The sequence below is a fragment of the Bubalus bubalis genome, chromosome 10, assembly GCF_019923935.1.
Source record: "Bubalus bubalis isolate 160015118507 breed Murrah chromosome 10, NDDB_SH_1, whole genome shotgun sequence".
Taxonomy (NCBI): Eukaryota; Metazoa; Chordata; class Mammalia; order Artiodactyla; family Bovidae; genus Bubalus; species Bubalus bubalis.
In genome coordinates, this window is record NC_059166.1 from 63,469,532 (window position 1) to 63,493,098 (window position 23,567).

General features: G+C 43.8%; 2 protein-coding genes across 7 annotated transcripts in view; one reads left to right on the top strand and one right to left on the bottom strand.

Moving 5' to 3' along the window:
• PPIL6 (peptidylprolyl isomerase like 6) overlaps nt 1-20,190 on the bottom strand; it is a 35,166-nt gene extending 14,976 nt beyond the window's left edge. For 2 of the 4 annotated variants that reach the window (XM_044924388.1, XM_025294711.3), the window contains exons 1-6: nt 20,000-20,132; nt 17,005-17,100; nt 12,595-12,783; nt 9,155-9,217; nt 8,910-9,057; nt 1,921-1,977 (exon numbers count right to left, since the gene is read on the bottom strand). In XM_044924388.1, the coding sequence (XP_044780323.1) occupies nt 1,921-1,977; nt 8,910-9,057; nt 9,155-9,217; nt 12,595-12,783; nt 17,005-17,100; nt 20,000-20,122 (676 nt within the window). In that variant the 5' untranslated portion in view covers nt 20,123-20,132. Of the gene's footprint in view, nt 1-1,920; nt 1,978-8,909; nt 9,058-9,154; nt 9,218-12,594; nt 12,784-17,004; nt 17,101-19,999 lie in introns of all 4 variants that reach the window. The other 2 variants (XM_044924390.1, XM_044924389.1) reach the window with 2 other exon arrangements.
• Nucleotides 20,191-20,249: 59 nt separating this feature from the next.
• Nucleotides 20,250-23,567, top strand: SMPD2 (sphingomyelin phosphodiesterase 2). Of its 3 annotated transcripts, none has more exons than XM_044924387.2 (11): nt 20,250-20,383; nt 20,588-20,792; nt 21,023-21,119; nt 21,215-21,291; nt 21,634-21,727; nt 21,869-21,958; nt 22,193-22,275; nt 22,354-22,537; nt 22,632-22,736; nt 22,912-23,065; nt 23,162-23,567. In XM_044924387.2, exons 2-11 carry the CDS (start codon nt 20,743-20,745, stop codon nt 23,548-23,550), a joined length of 1,323 nt encoding a protein of 440 aa, XP_044780322.1. In that variant the 5' UTR covers nt 20,250-20,383; nt 20,588-20,742; the 3' UTR covers nt 23,551-23,567. The 3 variants fall into 3 exon arrangements, with proteins under 3 accessions (XP_044780322.1, XP_025150488.1, XP_025150489.1); XM_025294703.3 differs by having other exon boundaries at nt 20,265-20,500; XM_025294704.3 differs by having other exon boundaries at nt 20,265-20,500; nt 22,405-22,537.

Consider the following 23,567-nt stretch of genomic DNA (forward strand, 5'->3'; position numbering starts at 1 on the left):
ATACTGATAACTCTGTGTGCCCTTTAAAATTCACATTCAGTTTGACTGGATATAAAGCCCCCAGGTCACATTTCATTTTAATTGAGCATCATAAATATATTACTCAATTTTCTTCTGGCATAAGAATATGATGATAATGTACTTTTCTTTCCCTTATAAATCACTTACTGTTTTTGTCTAACTGCCCAAAGATTCTTTTTTCTTTTTCTTTAATATCTAATAATATTAGTAAAATATGCCTGGTGTTGGTTGTTCTGGTTCAGTATTGTCAGGTAGCTGTCTGTTCTTTCAGTAAGTAGTTTCAAGTTTTTAAAAAGATATTTTTACTTGAGGTATGAACATGCAGTAAAATGCATATATTTTAGATGTTTGGTTTGATGCATTTTGACAGTTGGGTATAGTTCTGTAACCACCACCCAAACAAAACACAGACTATGAGATCCTTTTTTATTTCAGGAAAGCTTTTTAAAATTATGATTTTTAGTATCTGTTCCATTCCCTTCTATTGGTTTAATTCTTAAGGACACTTATCATCTGTATGCTGGATCTTCTTTCTGTATCACTTTGTTGTAAATCCTTTTCATCTTTATTCATCTCGTTTTGGTTTAAAACATGTTTTTCTCCTTCTGTCTTTTGCTTCTTTTAATACACATATCAGTTGTTTTTATTTGGTCTTGTGTTCCTTATAATTTGTTCATTTCTGGAATTTTCTTTTATTGTTAATTCTTTTATTCAGTTCTGTAAACAACCACGTATCTGAGGTTTTCTAATTCTGATTTACAAGTTCTTTCCTGTCGTATCATTTTCTTTATGTCTGTTAGCTTATTTTGAAATCAGTTTGACCTGTGAGCTTTCTTTCTATGGTGCTTTCATTATCTGTAGTTATATGACTATGCACCTTTTTTTTTTTTCCCAAGAAAATTTCTGCTGCTTTCTAATGCAACTTTATTTTTATGTAGAATTAGTCTCCCTCAGTGTTTAGAAGGAGGTGTGGCTTTAGAAGGAAGGTAGATTCCCGACTTCACAAACTCCCTCTAGTGCTGTTTTCGTGTGTTGGTTATCTGTGTGGCAGCTTGGTTTCTGGGATTCCTGGCTCTGTTCCCTTTCCCTCTTCATCACTGTTACCCCAATACCTGCATAATTTTGATTCCATTCCCAGCATTTCTTCTCAGTGTGGGCCTGTCCTGGAATAGAGGGCTTTCAGATCAGTTTTGAGTTCACAAAAGTTTGACTGCTCTGGCCTCAAGCCTTATGAGGGGTCCCATGCACTACCCTGCTCTTGCCTATTGTGGGGTTTTATATCCTCAGCTCTGACAAAAATGTCCTGCTTTCACTCACATCCATGCTGATACCATGCGGATTGTGTGACTGTTGGTAGTTTGACCTTACCTGTTTATATTTGAAATTCGTGTAGATACCTTACATGTAGTATTTGTTGTGTTATCCATGGGTCTTTAGTTTTCCCATCTAGTTTTTTGTCTATTTTTAGGTTGGGATTTCAAAAAAATTAAAAAACTATGCCACTACCACTACCATCTTCCCAGGATGCCCAATGGCAATCTTAGTAGGATGGTTATCAGGTACCAATTCTAAGTGTGAGCATAGCAATAAATATAGCCTTAAAAATATAGCCTTAAAAAGAGCCTTAAAAATATAAATTCCCTTCTACCCTTACAATCCTAATTTTAGAAACTTATTCTAAAGAAATAATACAACGAGGCAAGTGAAGAAAGTGCAAAGCTGTTCTGAACTGGACTGGGGTGCCTTCCCACCCACCCCATTTCTAACCCCTGCTTCTGGCATGTGTCCTTGTAGGGTATCACTCCAAATGCTCTCTTACTTGAGATCATGAAATTGTCCAGTCCTGTTAAATTTGAATAATCAATTAAAATATGACTGACAAAATTTAGAGACACATACCTTCAAATGTTGGTCCATAAATTGACTCTCCATTATCTCCTTTTCCAGCAACTATATCTGAGAAATAGCAGTAAATAAACATTAAAATTCTGAAACTAAAAAAGAGATAATGGCAGGGGAAAATGCTTAAATTATGATTCCATTTATAACAATAACTAGAGTAAGTGACCTAATTGTTCAGTATCTATACCATGAAAATACTTCTATAATGATTTCACTTGTATTTTGTAAGTACTTTAATTTTCCTGATCCCTTTTTTCCCCCCTCATAACTCCCAAGTAGGCTAAATTTAATGTAAAACCTTTGAAATGATGAAATATTAAATTATAATTGTGGCCAGAATTTAAATTAAGTGTGTTCATATAGGTTCGACTTATTTCACAAGTTATTCCATGGCTGATCTTACTTTTCAGAAAAAAAATGGAAAGATTTAGCTGAGGATGAAACAGGAACAGTGAGGTCTTTTTAACACAAGAATGAAAATAGATGCTCTAAAAAAGAATTAATGTTCAAATTTTTATTCTTTGGAACTCTGTAGTGATAACTCATTTATCTGGTGTTTTAGAACTGAAGTTCCTTTGCAATATAAAGATTTTTTAATGGTATTTATAGAACCTGTTTCACATTATATGCATTATATGCATATTTTGGCTTAGGCAGTGATCCTACTATAAAACTCCTCTATGCACAGCTACAACAGAAGCAAGGCTAACTCTAGTGAACCTAGAAGTCTCCGAGGTCTGTGCTCTCCCCATCAGCCCCTTTCCTTCTTTCAGCCCTTTAGACGGCCTCCTCGAATAATGTGCAATAAACTGGCCCATTTAAACTCAGTATGAGTGCTTTATCATAAAAGTGTCTGTGCTATTTAAAGAAATCTGATGCAACAGCAAGCATGTGAAGAGAATTTATGCAGGAAAGGGGCATATAGCGTTTAAATTATACTACTCATAAAGCTGGTTCAAAAGTTAACTGATAAACCTTAAGTCTTCAACCTACTCTGCCAGATATATACTTCCTTCCTGCCACTCCCACCGTATTCACCACACAGCCCAGGGCTGTTCTCAGAAGCCTGCTGCAGTAGCCACAGGCTAAATCCGGGTTTGGAGAAGTTGAATGTCCTCTAAGCACCAATTCCTTCCTGTGCCAGAGTTTGCTTTGCTTGGTGAACCTGCCCAGGTGATTCCCCTGTCTGCTGACTTATGTAAATATCAGTGACACTCCCTTGCTTTCTCCAACACTTGTCACTACTCTTGCCCTTTGTTTCTGATCTCCCAGGTGAATATTTTATATTGACACCATGTCAGTCAGTATTTAATATTTTTTGTGACCATAACCCACCCCTTTGAATTCAGCTCTGGATATCCTCTATACTTCTGACAACAGATTCAGCAATGCAGAACAGTGGTTAAAGGTAAACTCCAAAGTCAGATTTTTATTTTGATCTTGATGTTGGTTACCTTTCCCAACACTGTTTCCTCATCTGCTATAGACAGAGATGATGGGAAATGCCTCCCAGTTAGTTCTGAGTGTGAAGTGCAGTCATGTAGGGAGAGCACTACACATGGACACCACCAGACGGTCAACACCGAAATCAGACTGATTATATTCTTTGCAGCCAAAGATGGAGAAGCTCTATACAGTCAGCAAAAACAAGACTGGGAGCTGACTGTGGCCCAGATCATGAGCTCCTTACTGCCAAATTCAGACTTAAATTGAAGAAAGTAGGGAAAACTACTAGACCATTCAGGTGACCTAAATCAAATCGTTTATGATTATACACTGGAAGTGAGAAATACATTTAAAGGACTAGATCTGATAGAGTACCTGATGAACTATGGAATGAGGTTCATGACATTGTACAGGAGACAGGGATCAAGACCATCCCCATGGAAGAGAAATGCAAAAAAGCAAAATAGCTGTCTGGGGAGGCCTTACAAATAGCTGTGAAAAGAAGAGAAGCGAAAAGCAAAGGAGAAAAGGAAAGATATAAGCATCTGAATGCAGAGTTCCAAAGAATAGCAAGGAGAGATAAGAAAGCCTTCCTCAGCTATCAATGCAAATAAATAGAGGAAAACAACAGAATGGGAAAGACTAGAGATCTCTTCAAGAAAATTAGAGATACCAAGGGCACATTTCATGCAACGATGGGCTCAATAAAGGACAGAAATGGTATGGACCTAACAGAAGCAGAAGATGTTAAGAAGAGGTGGCAAGAATACACAGAAGAACTGTACAAAAAAGATCTTCACAACCCAGATAATCATGATGGTGTGATCACTGACCTAGAGCCAGACATCCTGGAATGTGAAGTCAAGTGGGCCTTAGAAAGCATCACTATGAACAAAGCTAGTGGAGGTGATAGAATTCCAGTGGAGGTATTTCAAATCCTGAAAGATGATGCTGTGAAAGTGCTGCACTCAATATGTCAGCAAATTTGGAGAACTCAGCAGTGGCCACAGGACTGGAAAAGGTCAGTTTTCATTCCAATCCCAAAGAAAGGCAATGCCAAAGAACGCTCAAACTAGCGCACAATTGCACTCATCTCACACACTAGTAAAGTAATGCTCAAAATTCTCCAAGCCAGGCTTCAGCAATACGTGAACCGTGAACTTCCAGATGTTCAAGCTGGTTTTAGAAAAGCAGAGGAACGAGAGATCAAATTGCCAACATCCGCTGGATCATCGAAAAAGCAAGAGAGTTCCAGAAAAGCATCTAATTCTGCTTTATTGACTATGCCAAAGCCTTTGACTGTGTGGATCACAACAAACTGTGGGAAAATTGTGAAAGAGATGGGAATACCAGACCACCTGACCTGCCTCTTGAGAAACCTATATGCAGGTCAGGAAGCAACAGTTAGAATTGGACATGGAACAACAGACTGGTTCCAAATAGGAAAAGCAGTACGTCAAGGCTGTATATTGTCACCCTGCTTATTTAACTTATATGCAGAGTACATCATGAGAAATGCTGGACTGGAAGAAACACAAGCTGGAATCAAGATTGCTGGGAGAAATATCAATAACCTCAGATATGCAGATGACACTACCCTTATGGCAGAAAGTGAAGAGGACCTAAAAAGCCTCTTGATGAAAGTGAAAGAGGAGAGTGAAAAGGTTGGCTTAATTAAAGCTCAACATTCAGAAAACTAAGATCATGGCATCTGGTCCCATCACTTCATGGGAAATAGATGGGGAAACAGTGGAAATAGTGTCAGCCTTTATTTTTGGGGGCTCCAAAATCACTGCAGATGGTGACTGCAGCCATGAAATTAAAAGATGCTTACTCCTTGGAAGGAAAGTTATGACCAACCTAGATAGGATATTCAAAAGCAGAGACATTACTTTGCCAACAAATGTCCACATGATTTTTCCAGTGGTCGTGTATGGATGTGAGAGTTGGACTATGGAGAAAGCTGAGTGCCAAAGAATTGATGCTTTTGAACTGTGGTGTTGGAGAAGACTCTTGCAAGTCCCTTGGACTGCAAGGAGATCCAATCAGTCCATCCTAAAGGAGACCAGTCCTGGGTGTTCATTGGAAGGACTGATGCTGAAGCTGAAACTCCAGTACTTTGGCCACCTGATGTGAAGAGTTGACTCATTGGAAAAGACCCTGATGCTGGGAGGGATTGGGGGCAGGAGGAGAAGGGGACAACAGAGGATGAGATGGCTGGATGGCATCACCGACTCGATGGACATGAATTTGGGTAAACTCCAGGAGTTGGTGATGGGCAGGGAGGCCTGGCATGCTGTGATTCATGGGTCACAAAGAGTCGGACATGACTGAGCAACTGAACCGAACTGAGGGAGAGCACGTGTATGGTGACTGGCAGAGTGTCATGCTCCTTCATTAGTGGCCATTATTATTGTGCATCATCACACACTTACGGAATGCATCTTCTCATTATCATTTTCACCATCATTCTGATGACCATGATGATGATAAAATATATTAAAGTAAATCTCAAGAGATCCTTCTCAAGGCAGTTGGCCTTGTGGGAGCCACAAAGAGGATCCTGCCAAAGTGGCTTAACAACTTGGTATCTTCATTAACTTCAACTTTAGAAACAAACAGAATGTATGCTTCCTGTTTATCTTCATTCATTCATTCTTTGAACAAACTTTTAAAAAGCATCTACTAATACTGTATGCTAGGCACTGTTCTCTAACTTGAAGATGTAACAGTGAATGAAACAGATAAAAATCTGTGCACTCATGGAACTTACATTCTACTGAAAAGAAATAGAAAGTTAACAAAGAAGTATTAATAGTATGTCCTGTGGTGAAAAGTGCTAGAAAGAAAAATAAAGCTCGGTAAGGGGACAGGAGAGCAGCCCAGAAAGGGGAGAGGAGAGGTATATGGAGAGGAAGGTGGGAGGTTTTGAACAGGGTGGTCAGGTAATTCCCTCCTGATATAAGCTCTTAGCAAAAACCAGAAACAGGTCAGGGGGTGATGCAGGGGGATATGCAGAGGAATAGCTGGGTGTACATAGCGCTGGCAAAAGAAATAATGAAAGACCTCAGGGCATACATATGCTTGATATACTTCAGGAACAGCAAGGAGCCCTATGTGTGGAGCAGAATTAGCAAGAGGAAGAGGTCAGATGATGAGATGGAGTCGAGGGAGGAAGAAGACTTTGTAGGGCCTCTTGGTCCCAGCGAGCAAGCAGTAGTGCTTGGAAGCATCCTAAGGCACAACACCAAACCACAGTCAGTTCCTGTACTCCCAAATGCTACCCAAAAAGCCCTCTGAGAATCTGACATCTGAAGGAGGAGGGTGCTTATGGAGCTTAGCGGTTCAAAATACCATGTCCTTGAATCCTCACCATATCCTGTAATATTATAATTATCCCCATTTTGTGATTAGGAAACTGAGAGATGACAAGTTCCTTATCCAACATGGTGCAACTTATACGTGTCAGTTTGGAGCTGAATCTATTAACCAGAATTTTTTTTCCAAACTCCTTAAACAGCATTGCTTTGTTATCTGAAAACATGAACTGAGACCTATGCACTTTTTGGAAATTTTGCTTCAAATAAATAAATATCATGGTCCACTTTCCCCAAATCCTGGTCTGGCTCACAGGGGTGAGAGGAGGTCTAGCTAAAAACAAAACAGAAAACCGCATCTGGAAGATCAGTGACAACAGTGAACTAAGTATCAGGAGACACGGATATGGGCCCTCTTGAGGATTATCTTATACTAACAAAAAATCAAAAACAGTCTAAATGTTCACCAACGGGAAACTACTTCAATTGGCATAGCAATATGATGAAAAACTAGGCAGATCCTAAATGTTTTCTATGTCAATATACATAACCACATAAAATTTTTAGGGGCTTCCTTGTTGGCTCAGATGCAGGAGACCTGGGTTCGATCCCTGGGCTAGAAAGATCCCCTGGGGGAGGGAGGGCATAGCAACCCATTCCAGTATTCTTCCTGGAAAATCCACATGAACAGAGGCACCAGGCAGGGTACAGTACATGGGGTTGCAGAGTCAGACACAACTGAGCGACTAAGCACAGCATAGCACAATTTTTCATTATATTGCTATGCTGATTTAATTAATTTCCCATTGGTGAACATTTAGACTGTCTTTCATTTTTTGTTAGTATAAGACAATCCTCAAGAGGGCCCATAAAAATTTGATATATTTATGTGTACTGACATGGGCTTTCCCAATGGCTTAGGGGTAATGCAGGAGACTTGGGTTTGATCCCTGGGTTGGGAAGACACCTAAGAGGAGGAAATGGCAACCCACTCCAGTATCCTTGCCTGAAAAATTCCATGGACAGAGGAGCCTGGTAGGCTACAGTCCAAAGGGTTGCACAGAGCCAGACATGACTGAGCGACTGAGCGTGCGTGCACATGCACACACTGAGCATGCACACACACACTGAGCACGCACACACACACACTGACATATGACCAGGCTTTCCAGGTGGCGCTAGTGGTAAAGAACCCGCCTGCCAATGCAGGAGATGTAAGAGACATGGGTTCGATCCCTGGGTTGGGAATATCCCCTGGAGCAGGGCATGGCAGCCCATTCCAGTATTCTTGCCTGGAGAATCCTGTGGACAGAGGAGCCTGGCAGGCTACAGTCCATAGGGTTGCAAAAAGGCAGACACGATTGAAGTGACTTAGCACACACCATAAATATTAAGTAGAAAAACAACTGGATTAGAAACAGTACTGGTGATATCTCATTTTGGATAAGCTGATTTACATACAAGAGCTGATTTACATACAAGATACTTGGATTAAATCTATATTTTTCTCCTCATCAGCCTGAGAATGTTCTAGATTGTAGACAAATAATGAAACATTATTAATTTAAGCCTTTGCATATTTCATCAAGTTCAAGAAAATCTCCTTCCGCACTAAACCAATTATTTTTAAATTGCTGCCTGATTGCTCCCTATGGGATATCTCCTAAAAGGCCTCTAAAATTGAATTTTGTGTTGCTAATCAAGGTACCTCCTTTGTGTAAAGCCAAAGGATTGACCTGGAAAGAAAGCAAAGATGGAGACCAAAATGCTTTTGATCTTATTTCAGTTGTAACAGTATAATATCTTTGGTGAGAAATAAGCTGTTTTTCATTTATTCTGTTTTCAAATTCCTACCTTTAGTATGTTTCTTAAAAGCACTGTATTTTCTATATACTTTATTTTTAGGTGAGCATTTAAAATTATCTTTTGGTTAAAAAAATGTTACCCATCCTACTTTCTTATATCACTTTTTAATCTGGAATATTCCTAGTAACACACTTTAGATTTATTTTAATAATGATGGAATTTTTAAAAAGAGTATGAATATCTTAATTCATCATTTGACCATCCTTTAAATATATCTATATAACATATAATGTTAAATATATTCTAATTCTATATGAATTTCAAAGAGGCAGATAAACAGAAGTTTGGATATTCGGATTTGATGTTGCAACTAAGTTGTATTTAAGGTTTCAACTTAAATAGTTTAAAAAAACTCACCTCCTCCTTGTACCCAGCCATTCCTTACCACTCGATGGAAAATGGAACCTGTGTAATGTAGCTTGATGCCACTTTGAGAAAACCCTGCTTTTCCTGTGCACAAGATCTGAAAATTTTTACATGTTTTGGGACATGTATCAGAATATAGCTAAAAATAAAGATAAAAGTTTTCAAAGATTAAACATTTTGATAGAGAGTCTCACTCTCCCCAACTTATTAAAAAACAACCACCAAAGCCCTCTTACCTCAAAAATCAATCTTCCAATTGGATAAAGATCAATAGAAATGTCCAAGAACACAAAATTATGCTATTAAAATTAAAGAGAAGAAGGCAATGCAGGTCAGTGTTTTGGAAGAAAGTTTTAGAAGTGACCAAAAATATAACATAATAATGTTTTCAGTGTTAAGATGACTGACAGCATTAACATAGATGATGTAACAGCAAAATTAAACAGATGACTTTTAAAAGTTTGTTTCATTTTATTATACTACAATTTTATAACTTAAGTAACATGCTTTTTAAAAGCTTTCAGTAGTAAGTCACATTAACCTATCACACAAGACTGAGAACACATGGCCTAGATAGCAACCACATCACAGACTGGGTGTGGAAAGGGACACTGATCAGTCCCTTTGGGAAAAAGAGCAGACTGGGAAGCCTTTTCTTTCCTGAGTAATTCTGGAAAAAGATCCACATGAGCCCATAGATTTGGTTACTGTGTGTTCTGGATTTTGAAAGACTGCACAGATTAGCTAAGCTGAGCCAGGCCACAGTCTCTCTGAGTGGAAAAATAAGACCACTGTATGCACAGGTACTATGCCGCGGGTAGGGAAGAGAGGACGCCGTACCTTTTAGTTCTCTCTTTCATGACCTCATACTCCTAGATGCCCCAAGCTCTTATTTTCAATTGACATCCTTTCTGGTAGAGGCAGCTAACATTTGTGAGCCCTTGTCTAGCCCTACAAAGAGGCACCCAAAATGAAAACACTGTTCTCCATCACAGTGGCATTCATTTTGGTAGCAAACCACATCTAATAGAATACACTGCAACTCTTAGGCACCATTCTCCTACATAAAAATGCTGCCTGATTTAACAAGTACATAATTTGTCCTGCCTTATTTCTTAAGAATCTAGGAGGCATAAATGAAATCACTTTTAAATGTATCACTATCATTATTTTATGTCGCTCTAAGCTCTTTTTTTTCGGAGAAGGCAATGGCAACCCACTCCAGTACTCTTGCCTGGAAAATCCCATGGGCGGAGGAGCCTGGTAGGCTGCAGTCCATGGGGTCGCGAAGAGTTGGACACGACTGAGCAACTTCACATTCACTTTTCACTTTCATGCATTGGAGAAGGAAATGGCAACCCACTCCAGTGTTCTTGCCTGGAGAATCCCAGGGACAGGGGAGCCTGATGGGCTGCCATCTATGGGGTCGCACAGAATCAGACACAACTGCAGCAACTTAGCAGCAGCAGTAGCAAGCTCCTTTTTAAATTAAAGACTAAGATAGTATTATAATACCTGGTATCCAGGAATGAAGTATTTATATCCATGCTATTAATAATTATGATTATGTTTGTGCCTCTCTGCATCTGTATTACAAGTTATTAATCATAAAAGAATATTATAACTTTAAGAGGCATAATATGGTAAATTTCACAGGTTTAGGAGGAAAAAGAGGACATATTGGAAGTTATGACTGACTTCTAAAATGCATGAGTCCATTCAGGCATTATTAAATTTCCCTGGGCATCAATATATTATCTTTATGTGGTTGTCAAGAGTAGATAATTTTAGAAATCCTAATGAAAACAGAGCAAGTGACTTGTAACACAAGGTAATGTCACCTATCAGCCAAACCTAATTATCTACTCTATCATTCCAAACCAGAAGTAAACAAGTATCCCTGGGTTTAACTCAGCATGAAAAATCTAGCCTCTGGGCAAAAAAATCCAAGAGTTTTCTCTAGAATCTGGGTCCTCTTTCCTCAGCCACTAATTAATTCAGGCTGCCATTATTTCTAGCCCGCACTACTCCAGCAGCTTTCCAAATGGCCACCCTGCCATCAAGCTTTCCCTACTCCACCCTGTTTGGCCTCAGCCCTAAACTTTTTTCTAAAACACCAAAGAAGGTTATGTCATACTTCTGATGAAAAGTTCTGTTGGCCTGCTTTCTTCTAGATAAAATCTAACTCCCTGGTTAAGAGTGGACAGTAAGTTCAACCTTTTCTTAGTGGATCTGGTTTGGGGTTTTTTCTGTTTTTGGTTTTTGTAAAACAAAAAAATACGAAAGGAAAGCAGCTTTCCTATTTGGGAAACTCCTGCACCAGCCTCTGCAGAACATTCTCTCTTTCCCCACCATTTGAGAGGCAGGGTGCGGGCACATAACCTGGGCTTGACTGGTCAGGTGCTTCTGCCTGGGGCCTTCGACCTCTGGGGAGCGACACAGACCCAAGGAGAACAGAGAAGTTATGCTCAGTGAAGGTGGCAGGGAGACCCGAGGGCCAGCAGGCACCCATGGCAGCACCCTGGCTGCACTTGCCTGGGGTGTGACTCTGGCCATGTTTTCCTGCTGCCAGGTCTCCCTAGGTTCCTGCCTGCTTTCCAAAGCTGGCTCTCCAACTTTCCTGTCAGTTGTGGATTTACCAACATCCCTCAGTACATACTTTTTCTCCTTAAGTTAATCAGAACAGCTTGGTACCGTTGGCACCAAGAATCCCGACTGATGCTCTCATTTCCTAAGCCTCCTTCCCACTCATTCGGGGCTCCATGCTGTCCTCTGCTTTCCCCAGAGCACACCATGTACTTTAAGACTCTTGGCCCTTTGGGAATGAACTGCTATGAATGTTAAATTCCTCTCCACGCCTTAAGAGTTTAGAGCATTTTGCAAGCGTACTGTTTATTCAACAAAATATTCACTGAGCACCTCCTATGTTTCAGGTTCTGTTCAAGGCAGTGGTTGAATCAGGGTGAACAAGACAAGGTCTTTGCCATTGCATGGCTCAGATCCTAGCTCTGGGTCTTTATGTAGGCACAGGCCACCATGGGCATGATATGATTTTCAGCATGTGGCAGCTATTGCTGCAACAAGGTTCCTGAGCAAAACTGCATACATTTACCAGCCTCATGGAGGTTGCCCATTCCACCTGATGTCTGTCTCTTGCTCTCTGGACCTCAAGCTTCATGACTGTTGTCTACCATTGGAAACCCCAGGGCCATCGCTCGTCTGCTCCTCCTGCCGCCTGCGTGTCAACTTTCTTCTCAGACTTGCCAGTCTCTCCGTGCAGGAGCTCTCACTTAGGTGTTACAACATACTAATAAAAATATTTCATGCTCAAAGTGAGTAAAGGATAGGTTTGACTTTGCCTGAGGGAGGCAGTCTTAATATTTTAAATAGACGCCAGTTAACGCACATAAGCTTCTTTGGAGAGTCGAAATGTTTGAACAGGGATGCTCTTATGCCTGTGCCATCTACCTGCTGTGAGATAGGCTGGCTTTACACACCACCAAGCCAAACCCCACCAGTTCTTTGCAACTAGAGATCACAAGTTGATTGAGAACTTAACCTAGTCCTCTACTCTTTTATATTCCCTTTGCTAGGTTTATCAGTAATTAGTGCTTAATCAATATAAGTGCTCAAAGATTCCACTATTTTCCTTTTTAAAAAAATTAGTGTAACTTGCCTTGGTGTCTCTTAAGAATTTGGCAGAATAATCCACAGTAAGTGCTTCGTAAAGTGCAGGAGGCTTAAAATCAACTATATCCCACACTTTGTGGGCCCATTTCTGTAGATCAAGTGCATCACCCAGGAGCTTATCATTAATAAAACACATCACATAGGAAGAATATTCCCAGACTTCATTCTTAAGTTCCTGTAAAGGAAAAGGGCCCCCCCCCCCCAAAAAAAAATTAATGGGGCATGGGGATGGGGAGTGAACCTTGCTAAACCCTCAAGCCAGAGCTTTGATCAATCCCAGGACTGAACCTTTAAAAAAATGTAATTTTTGCCATCTTTCAGAATTTAGCTCTCAAAGGGAATTTAAGAACATTTCAAAACTCTGAAGGTGCTGAAATCAATAACCTAAAAGTAATCCTTAAAATGGTACAATCTTAGAAAATAGATGGTAATCTGGTAATAAAAGTCAGTGTGCATAGCATACTTGTTATATATGAATATAAAAACAAAAATGCAGTCCTCTAGCTTCATTTCTGGAGCACATTTTACTGTACGCATACTTGCTTAGGGGTCCTAAATAAGACATGGTTTTCAATGCCAAGGATGGAAAAGAGTGCTTTTTGATGGAGGGAAGTCAGACCAGGTGAGGAAATGCCTCCTGAGGGCCAGCAGGGTTTCTGGGACACATGAGGGGCCATGAGGAAGGGAACTCACCTTTGTTAACACTTTTAAGTCCTAAGCCCTTCAAAATTAAGTGTGTAAGTGTTTTCATCCACACAACAGTGACAGCCAGTGTGCTAAACCTCAGTGTGTGGCCGCTGAGTAACGTCACCTCGGAGGAGATCTGGTTTATTAGTACCCAGTGCCAGTCCTGGCAAAACCTGGCATCATCTGGGACAGCTGTTCTCCAGTTTTAGTGGGCAGTCAGAATCATAGATTCCTGAGCCCCACCCCAAGTTTCTGATTCTGGGATGGGGGTTGAGACTTCATTTTAATTTTTTACCAGCATCCCATGAGATGCTTCCAATTTGCATTGATTCATGGACCTAACATTCCAGGTTCCTATGCAATATTGCTCTTTACAGCATCAAACCTTGCTTCTATCACCAGTCCCATCTACAACTGGGTGTTGTTTTTGCTTTGGCTCCATCCCTTCATTCTTTCTGGAGTTATTTCTCCACTGATCTCCAGTAGCATATATTGGGTGCCTACTGACCTGGGGAGTTCATCTTTCAGTGTCCTATCTTTTTGCTTTTTCATACTGTTCATGGGGTTCTCTCAAGGCAAGAATACTGTAATGGTTTGGCCTTCCCTTCTCCAGTGGACCACATTCTGTCAGGCTATGGTTTTTCCAGTGGTCAGGTATGGATTGGACCATAAAGAAAGCTGAGAGCCGAAGAATTGATGCTTTTGAACTGTGGTGTTGGAGAAGACTCTTGAGAGTCCCTTGGACTGCAAGGAAATCCAACCAGTCCATCCTAAAGGAATCAGTCCTGGGTGTTCATTGGAAGGACTGATGTTGAAGCTGCAACTCCAATACTTTGGCCACCTGATGCGAAGAGCTGACTCATTTGAAAAGACCCTGATGCTGGGAAAGATTGAGGGCAGGAGGAGAAGGGGACAACAGAGGATGAGATGACTGGATGGCATCACCAACTCAATGGACATGGGTTTGGGTGGACTCTAGGAATTGGGGATGGACAGGGAGGCCTGGCGTGCCACGGTTCATGGGTTCGCAAAGAGTCAGACATGACTGAGCAACTGAACTGAACTGAACACGAGATGCTGTTGCTGCTGGTCTGGAGACTGCACTTGAAGAAATGCCAGTTTGGGGAATGGTGTGCCTTTAGCTGCCCACATGCTCCATTCCCGGCTCCTGTCTCAGGAGGAGCTCACTTCCAGTTCCTCACTTGTTCATGCTAACTGTCAGTCACTGAGACAGCCCTAGGTCAGTACTCCCTGGAATGTTTACATTTATCAGGGGTCTCACATTTTACAGGACACAAAACTTGAAAAAGGAGAGGAAAAGTTTAACTGTGGATATTTCAGTTAGCCTGGTAGGAGAAATGCAGGAACAAATAGACTTTATTGGGAAGCTGAAGGTTATTACATGCTCTGTCCGGATGTCTTCTACTTATAAGGAGCCCTCATCACCTGCCTCAAGATAGCGGGCTGGACCCGATGGTTTCTAGGGCTTCCCAGTACTAAGATGTATGATGCTCCCTTTTTTGGAGGTGGGGGAAAGGCCTTCCCGAAGGTTCAGAAGCCATCCCTCAGAGTTGGCGTTATATTCTGCTGAAGCATAAGGCCACCTCAGACTAGCCTCATATGTGCTAAGAAGCACTACGTATAACGTAAGACAGTGCTCTTTTTAAAAAACTATGTGTTTGGCTGTGCTGCATCTCAGTTGTAGCACACGGGACCTTTTAGTTGTGGCATGCAGCATCTTTAGTTGTGGCACGCAAACTCTTAGTTGCAGCACATGGGGATCTAGTTCCCTGATCAGGAATCACACCCAGGCCCCCTGCACTGGCAGTTTGAAGTCTTAGCCACTGGACCTCCAGGGAAGTCCCATGACAGTGCTTTCGTAGGAGAACAAAAGACTGAAGAGGAAGAAGAGGTTAGGAGATGAGGGTCGGGTGGAGGTAGAGAAAAGAAAGACAGGAGTTAAAGGGTATGTGGGAAGAAGCAGCAGTAATGACCTAGGAAGCCTCATTCAGCCCCCGTGAGAAAAGCAGAAGAGAACACCAAACATCTCAACGTCAGCAACCCAGACTGACGGGTCAGAAACTGCAGAATGGAACCCACGCCAGTCTTCCCAGTATGGTGGGAATATGGGAGAGAGTGGGTGCAAACCTCGAAGCATGAAATCATGGCTCTCTTGTAGGTAGAGAAAACAGTATGATAGGCATTTTAGGAAGTTTGATGATAAAAATTAAGAAAAACATTGTTTTACGTTAGAGTGCCCAACTGTCTGGGTTTGCCTCAGACCATCCCAGCTTAAATCAACCCTGTATATTCATTGGAAGGACTGATACTGAAGCTGAAGCCCCAATTCTTTGACCACCTGATGCAGAGATCCAACTCACTGGAAAAGACCCTGATGCTGGGAAACATTGAGGGCAGAAAGGAGAAGGGGACAACAGAGGATGAGATGGTTGGATGGCATCACCAGCTCAATGGACCAAACAAACTCCAGGAGATAGTGAAGGAGAGGGAAGCCTGGCAGGCTATAGTCCAGGGGGTTCACAGAGTCAGACATGCCTTAACAACTGAGTAACAACAACAATCCCAGCTTTACCAATGAAATTTGTGCATCCCAGGAAACCCTCCAATCCAGGCAAACCAGGACCATTGGTCACCATAGCTTTGTAATGATTAGAGTTAATATTTATAGAAGTCATTAGAATAGAGCCTGGCATACAATAAGCACCATAGGCTAAGTGTTTGTTATATTTCTATTTGAATTCCAATGAAAATGTACTGTGGCTGTGAAAATGGTATGAGACTTAAATGGTATTCTTAACTTTATCTTGCACTATTCATGTGACTGGGGAGACAGTGATCTGGTAACGCAGCACAGTCTGCATGATAATCACAGGACATCCTCGTGCAGTCAAACACAGGACAATCAAAACAGCTCTGATCAGGAGAAACGCGATCTCATCAGCCAGTGAGAGATGGGGTGGGGCAGGGAAACCAGGACTGGGACTCTACAGGACTGGGCCAGGAGATGTATCCATTCCAGTCTGCCCCCAACACGAGCTGTAACAGAGCCAGGATGCCACCTTAGAATCCTTCATATCGCACGTTCCAAGCAGCACTACCAGTTAATTAGGGTTGGCACTCAAGAGGAAATCAATCTGCCATCTCTGGATAATCTCTGCCAGCTTAGGGCCTGGGGTCCTCAAGGGGAACTGTTATCAGGGAGAGTGCAGAGAAGGAAGCTCCCATTTGGACATGGTTATCCTGTGGGAAGCTGATGCCTACCCTCAGAGCTCCCCTGGAACCCCACATGCTCTTCTGCTGTTTCTGTGCTGGACACCACTGAAACCTTCCAGAATTTGGGCCTAAAAGAGTGCCAAGCCATAGTAACCTGAGTGCCAGGGTGTCACAGGAAGTAGGACTAAGGGATATGCAGGGAAAGAGGGGTAGTCATCAGCAAGAGTAAATAGCAGCATTGACAGTGTCAAACTTACCTTTATTGCTTGCCTTCCAAAAGAAAATCCTGCAAGTGTTTTACTTTTTCTTAATATCAGCTTGGTAAAATGACTGAAATAATTTAGGAAAAGTGCATAATTTAGAGAAATAAAATCTATTTGTATGAAAATCACTGCTTTCGTTTTTCCAAAGCAATGCATAGGTAAATAATTCAGGCAAAACTTTGCTCATTTCCCATACCCCAAATATCCTTTACCCTTTTTTTCTCTTGTAGATATTGATGCCATGCAAATTCTTGAACAGGAATTATTATTGGATCTTCAAAATTGGATGGATAATTACTCTTCAGACTCTAGGTTTCAAAATAGAATATTATTGTAGAGTACATTCTCTTTTAAAGTAGAAATCATTCCCCCTAATTTTTATGGAGTCTTCAGGAAGTTTTACATAGTGTACACCCAAGTCACAAAGTCTGGCTTAGATGCCCCTTGCCAGCTCCCAGAGGGCCCTATGCTTACCTCTATTAAGTCCCTCCCCAGGCCACACTTATTTGTCTCTCATCTGAAGAGAATAAGCCCCTCGAGGACAAAGACTATGTTTTAGTTTCCCACTGGCCTCAATATTTGGTACATAGTAGACAAAGAGCAACTGCATAAACAAGTGAACAAATGAGTTTATGCCAACAGTTTTGTGATCGGCCATGTTCTTTTAGGACCAATTTTTCCCTAAATTAACTCTTACTACATCTCAGTGGAGCCATGAGTACTTTTAACTAAAAAAAAAAAAATTTATTACTTTAATTCACTGATATGCAGAATAACCAAAAGATATGGTTGTGGTTATAGCCCCTGGGGAAAAGAGAAGTAAATATTCAATATTTTTTGGTCTAGATATTGAGCATGTATTGACTTAATGTATTTTGTTTTGTCTGTATGAATCAGAGAAAATTCTTTCTGGTTAACAATACCTGTTTAAAAAAAAAAGTTTTTTTAAAAGTTAATACTCCTTTTAATGCTAAAGTTTGTATTCTTCTAAAGCAAGAGAAGGCAGTTGAGGCAGCACTCTTCTGAGCAGGTCTGAGGAGTAAATGAACCAACTGGGAAAAGTGTCAGCTGGCTGCTTCTGTCATGGTCTAAGGGGACAATGGCTTAGCACACTTCCTCAAGGGCGGATAGTCCAAGGAGGAGAAAGCCAGGACATGAGCGTACCCTGCCTTGGGACCAGGGGTAGCAGAAGAGGGCAACAACAATCTGGCCATTGCCTTCCTAGACCACTGTGCCCAACCAACAGCTGATGTGTCCTTTTCCCTCAATTCTAGTGTCTGGGCTCTGAGGCAGTCATGCAAGATGACTGCTGTTTCTCACTGAGGGACCACCTGATATAACTAATAAGCCCAAGAGTTTTCAAATTAAGCATACTTAATCATACTTTCTTCATAATTTGTTCCAGAATGGACTATATTATGTAATACTACTCTTTTTAAATCTAAATATTCCAGTTAATTAGGTATCAGAGATTGCCTGCAAGTGATCATGTTGGAAATATATTCAAGGATCCTTTATTAACACAGAACTAACTGAATTTACATTGATATATTTTCATACTCAAATAGAACTACAGTAAGCAAAAGCTTAAGAAAGTGAAAAACAACATTATTAATAAAATAAAGACATTGTTTTCTTGACTTAGTGTTCTCTCTGACAGGGATGGGCAAGCTGATCAGGAGGCCAAATCTGGACCACTGCCTGTTTTTCTAAGACCTGAGAACTAAGAATAATTTTTAGATTTTTAAACAGTTAAAAAAGAATCACAAGAAGAATCATTTCACGTCACATGAAATTATATACAAGTCTAATTTCACTGTCCAGAATAAAAAGCTTATTGGAAAATCACCATTCATTTACAAACTTTCTATGGCTGCTTTTGCACAAGGACAGAGTTGAGTAGTCATGACTCAGAACCTGTAACTCCAAAGGCCTAACAATTTTATGTATGGACTTTACAGAAAAAGATCTGCCAACATCTTCTCTACAGTATGAAGAAAACATGCTCCTTCAGATAAGGAGCTAAGAAAAAGCAAAAGAAAAAAATCCCTCCAACTCATTAAATACAGTTGTGGGCCGTATAACTTTGCTGATCCCATCAGCCCAGCTAACACAGACTGTTTTCACAGACTTCTTATCACTTGTTCTCTTCATCTTGAGACTTCACCTATTTCACAAATAGTCACTATTTCCTGATTTGATATAAACTCAAAACTGTAACTCTGTGGACTTGGAGCAGGCAAGAAGTTAGGAATTTCTTAAGATTTCTTCTATTTGGGAACATTTTGTGTCAACTGATCCAGCTGGGTACTTTGGGAGATACAAACTTTAATAAGGCTTTGTCCTGTAGTCTAGTGTAGTTTTGAAGGAGGGAAGCTTGGCCTAATCTTATAACAGCATATCTGGAGCAAACCCCAAAGACATGCTGAATTTTACATTTCAGCATTTCACATATTTCTACATTTCTCCTGTGTTTGGGTTATAGGAGTGTTGCAGCATTGCAGACCTGGCCAAATTCTTTCAGTTCCTTAAAGTATTTTTCATCTTACAATGTTCTGCATGTTTACAAAGAAATGTCTGGATTCTCCAGAGCACTTGGGGGTCATTTGTTAAGAAATCCCTTAAGCAATAATACTACTGGGATGTAGTGACTGCTATAGAAAATTTAAGGAAAAAACAAAAAACAACAACTCCCCCCGAATGAATAGCTTTCAAAAATCATTTGGGAAAGGAGTTTGTAAAAATTCAGCTAGTTAATGGTAATTTTTTTTAGATTAGAATATTTTTAATTTGGTATAAATTTCTAGTAGATCTAATCAACTGTGTTTTCAATGACATTCAGTTAATGATAATGTTGCTTGTTAAGTATTTTATGAAGTTATATGGTAATATTTTTTCCACGGAGTTTCAAAAGCTATCATTTCAGTGAAAAATTAATGTGGAATAAAATGTGTGTTAATGTATAGATAGGAATCACCTTCCATTCCCAGCAAGGTTCTGAACGATTCCTTCACTCGAATCTCCCGTTAAAGGCAGCCCTTCTCGAAGTGGAACTCCTGCCCAGACCGGCACTTGTCACCTGCACGCTCCGATCCATTCTGACACAGCCAACCCCAGTCGGGACAACCCTTCCCTGAACCTCGACTCCCGATACCAGGTGGTGCAAAACCAGGAAGCGGGTCGCACTTGCGGTTTCTTCGCAGTTACCTCAGCGGCGCTCTTAGCGATCTGAAAGCTGGAACTCTTGAAAAGCCCCACCACCTTCACCTGAAGCGGCTGCTCGGGTGGCGACCGCGAGATGCACGGAACGGACTGCTGCTGGCTGGCCATGCCTGCGCGCGGGGACTCCTGGGGTCACAAACACTGCGCGTCGCCAGGGCAACCACCGCGCGGCCCCGCCCCCGCCGCTCGCGGGGAAAAGGGGGCGGGGAGAGGGGCGGGGCGGTCGGCGAAGGCCCGGCCTTTCCTCAACTTTGCGCCTGTTGCTGTTGAACCGGCGGAGAGGCGGGAGAGGACCCATAGGCAGTCGCCACCAGGGACGAGCTTCGGAGAAAAGGAACGCGGAGTCCACGTCCCGCGTGCCTCAGTCCGGTTCGCCGCTCCCCAGAACCTCCTCTGGGAGCCCCCACCCGTGGAGCCCCCAGCCGCCCCCGCCTCTGGGATCCCTCTGGGATCGCCCAGGGTCCTCCAGCGCGGCCGTTGCCTCCGGTCAGCGCCAGACTTTCCGGGTTGGCTCGCCGCCAGGTTGGGGCCCCGCCCGCCGGTTGCCTGGGTAACGCGAGAATCCGCCCCCAGGCGCGTGCACTTGGGCGCCGCGGCCTTCCAGGGAGCGCGGGAGCCGGGCGGCCACCTGTACGCAGTGCCCCGGGAGGAGCGCCGCCCGCCCGTGTCCCCCGCCGCGGCCGTCGCTCTGGAGGCCGAACCGTCCCGCGCCGCCCAGTGTCCCCGCCATGAAGCCCAACTTCACCCTGCGACTGAGGGTCTTTAACCTCAACTGCTGGTGAGTGCGCCCCCTCAAGCGGGTCTGGGGCCGCGTCCCGCCCGCACCCGCACTGCCAGAGGAAGGAGGCCTTCCTCACATCCGGGCCACGGCGGTCCCCTGCCCTACAGCTTCGGGGTGCGGGGGGCAACCCGCACCTCCACAGCCTGCCCCTGGCCCCAACTCCGGTACTGCCCCGGAGCGCCCAGCGCCCGCAGCCGTCACCTCCCCCCTGCGCTTCTCGTCCTCAGGGGCATTCCCTACCTGAGCAAGCATCGCGCCGACCGCGTGAAGCGCCTGGGAGACTTTCTAAACATGGAGAGCTTCGACCTAGCTCTACTGGAGGAGGTGGGGTGCGGAACCGTGCTGCAGGGGGGCAGCGGCAGTGGGGGCGCTCTCCCAGGGGGAAGGGCCGGGAAGGTATCTTTAACCCCTTCCCCCAGGTGTGGAGTGAACAGGACTTCCAGTATTTGAGACAGAAGCTGTTGCCCACCTACCCAGCTGCACACTACTTCAGGAGGTGAGCAGCCAACTGGCCTGGAAGCCTAGTTTCAGACCTTGAGGTGCTTGGCCTGCCAGCCCCTCCTCCCAATGCTGCCTGCACCCTGCTTCCTCTTCCCCAGCATCCTCTCCTCTGGGAGTGGAAGCAGAAGGTGGAATGAGGAAAATCTAGCTCTACAGCTCATCAGACTTACTCTCAGGCCGTCCTATCACCCCACACAAACAACTAACACTTTGTGAGCTTTCATCAGCTGCAAAGAGAGAAAAAAAAGCTGATAAGAGCTGGGAGACAAGGGAGGGGGAAAGGGCTGGGTATTTCTCTCCCTGCTTTTGTGACTGCTAACCAGGATTTGGCTTTCAGTGGCATCATTGGCAGTGGTCTCTGTGTCTTCTCCAAACACCCAATCCAGGAATTCACCCAGCATGTCTTCACCCTCAATGGCTACCCCTACATGGTGAGCCTGATCTCGAACTCGTCCACCACCCTCCCCCACCTCCACTAACACATGGTAAAGGAGGTAACCTTCCCAGGACTGCAAGGGATGGGCAGAGAGAGGGTGGCAGTGCTCTGAGTTCTGTCCCACTCCTGCCTGCAGATCCATCATTGTGACTGGTTCTGTGGGAAGGCTGTGGGGCTGCTGGTACTCCATCTAAGTGGACTGGTGCTCAATGCCTACGTGACCCACGTGAGTGAAGCCCACAGTGCTTAGGGCTGGGAGAGGCAGTCTGGTCCTGGGAGGGAAAGAGGGGACGCCTTTGGTGGAGTCGCCTTGGGGTGAGTTGTAGGGGCAGGATTCCTAAGGTCAGTAGGCAGAGTTCACATGTATTTTACCAAGCACCATGCCAAATGACAAACTTGATTTACATCTGCCCTTGGGACCTTGAGTCTCACCTGTTACTGTCTCCTCTATCTTGCGCAGCTCCATGCCGAGTACAATCGACAGAAGGACATCTACCTAGCACATCGCGTGGCCCAAGCTTGGGAACTGGCCCAGTTCATCCAGTGTGTGAGCCTGGGCTTAACAGGGGAAATAGGGTGGGATCGAGGGACTGAGTGGTAGCTATAAGGTCCCACTTTTAGGGCAGAACTGATGAGGGAAGAATTCCTGCCTCACCATCTTGGTTTCTCCAGCCACACATCCAAGAAGGCTGATGTGGTTCTCTTGTGTGGGGACCTCAACTTGCACCCAAAGGACCTGGGCTGCCGCCTGCTGAAAGAGTGGACCGGGCTGCATGATGCCTATCTGGAGACCCGGGACTTCAAGGTGAGGACCTGTCTAATTATTTCCCCACCTACACCCTCGGCCTCTTTCCCTCCTCCTTCCCCTGTATCCTTACTCAGGCCCACTCTTCACCTAGGGTTCTGAAGAAGGCTGTACAATGGTACCCAAGAACTGCTACGTCAAGCACCAGGAGCTGGGGCCATTTCCCTTGGGCATCCGCATCGACTATGTACTTTATAAGGTCAGGCCTCTCCCCGCCACACCCACCATGTCTCTTCATCTCTCACCAGGCTGTGCTGATCCTTTGTCCAGCTGGTCTAGTCTTACGTCACTGGCAGCTGGAGAATGGATAGCCAGGAACTGGTTCTCTGGAAACATACTTCCAAATAGAAGTTTCTCTTTGGCCCTTTTCCTAGGCAGTGTCTGGGCTATACATCTCCTGTAAGACTTTCAAAACTACTACAGGCCATGACCCTTACAGCGGCCCCCCCTTCTCTGATCATGAGGCCCTGATGGCTACCCTGTGTGTGAGACACAGCCCCCCGCAGCACAACCCCAGCCCTACCCATGGTGAGTCATCCACATCCTTTTCTTTGTCCCTTCCACACCACAGGTACGCCCTCCACTCTGACCGTTATTCTGCCTCCCCACTCTCCTGCCTTGTAGGACCAGCAGAGAGCTCGCCGTTGACCAGTGTGCTAAGGGAGGCCTGGGCAGAAGTGGATCAGGGCATGGCCCAGGCTCACTGGTGGGCCACCATGGCCAGCTATGCAGTTGGTCTAGGGCTGCTTCTCCTGGCGTTGCTGTGTGCCCTGGCGGCCGGAGGATGGATCAGGGAAGCTGCTCTACTGCTCTGGACCCCCAGCGTAGGACTGGTGCTGGGGGCAGGTGCCTTCTACCTCTTCCACGTGCAGGAGGCCAAGGGCTTGTGTAGGACCCGGGCCGAGCTTCAGCATGTGCTGGGAAGGGCAAGAGAGGCCCAGGACCTGGGCCCAGAGTCTCAGCCAGCCCTGCTCCTAGGGCAGCAGGAGAGAGACAGAGCTGAGGAACAATAAAGCTTGACACTTTTGTG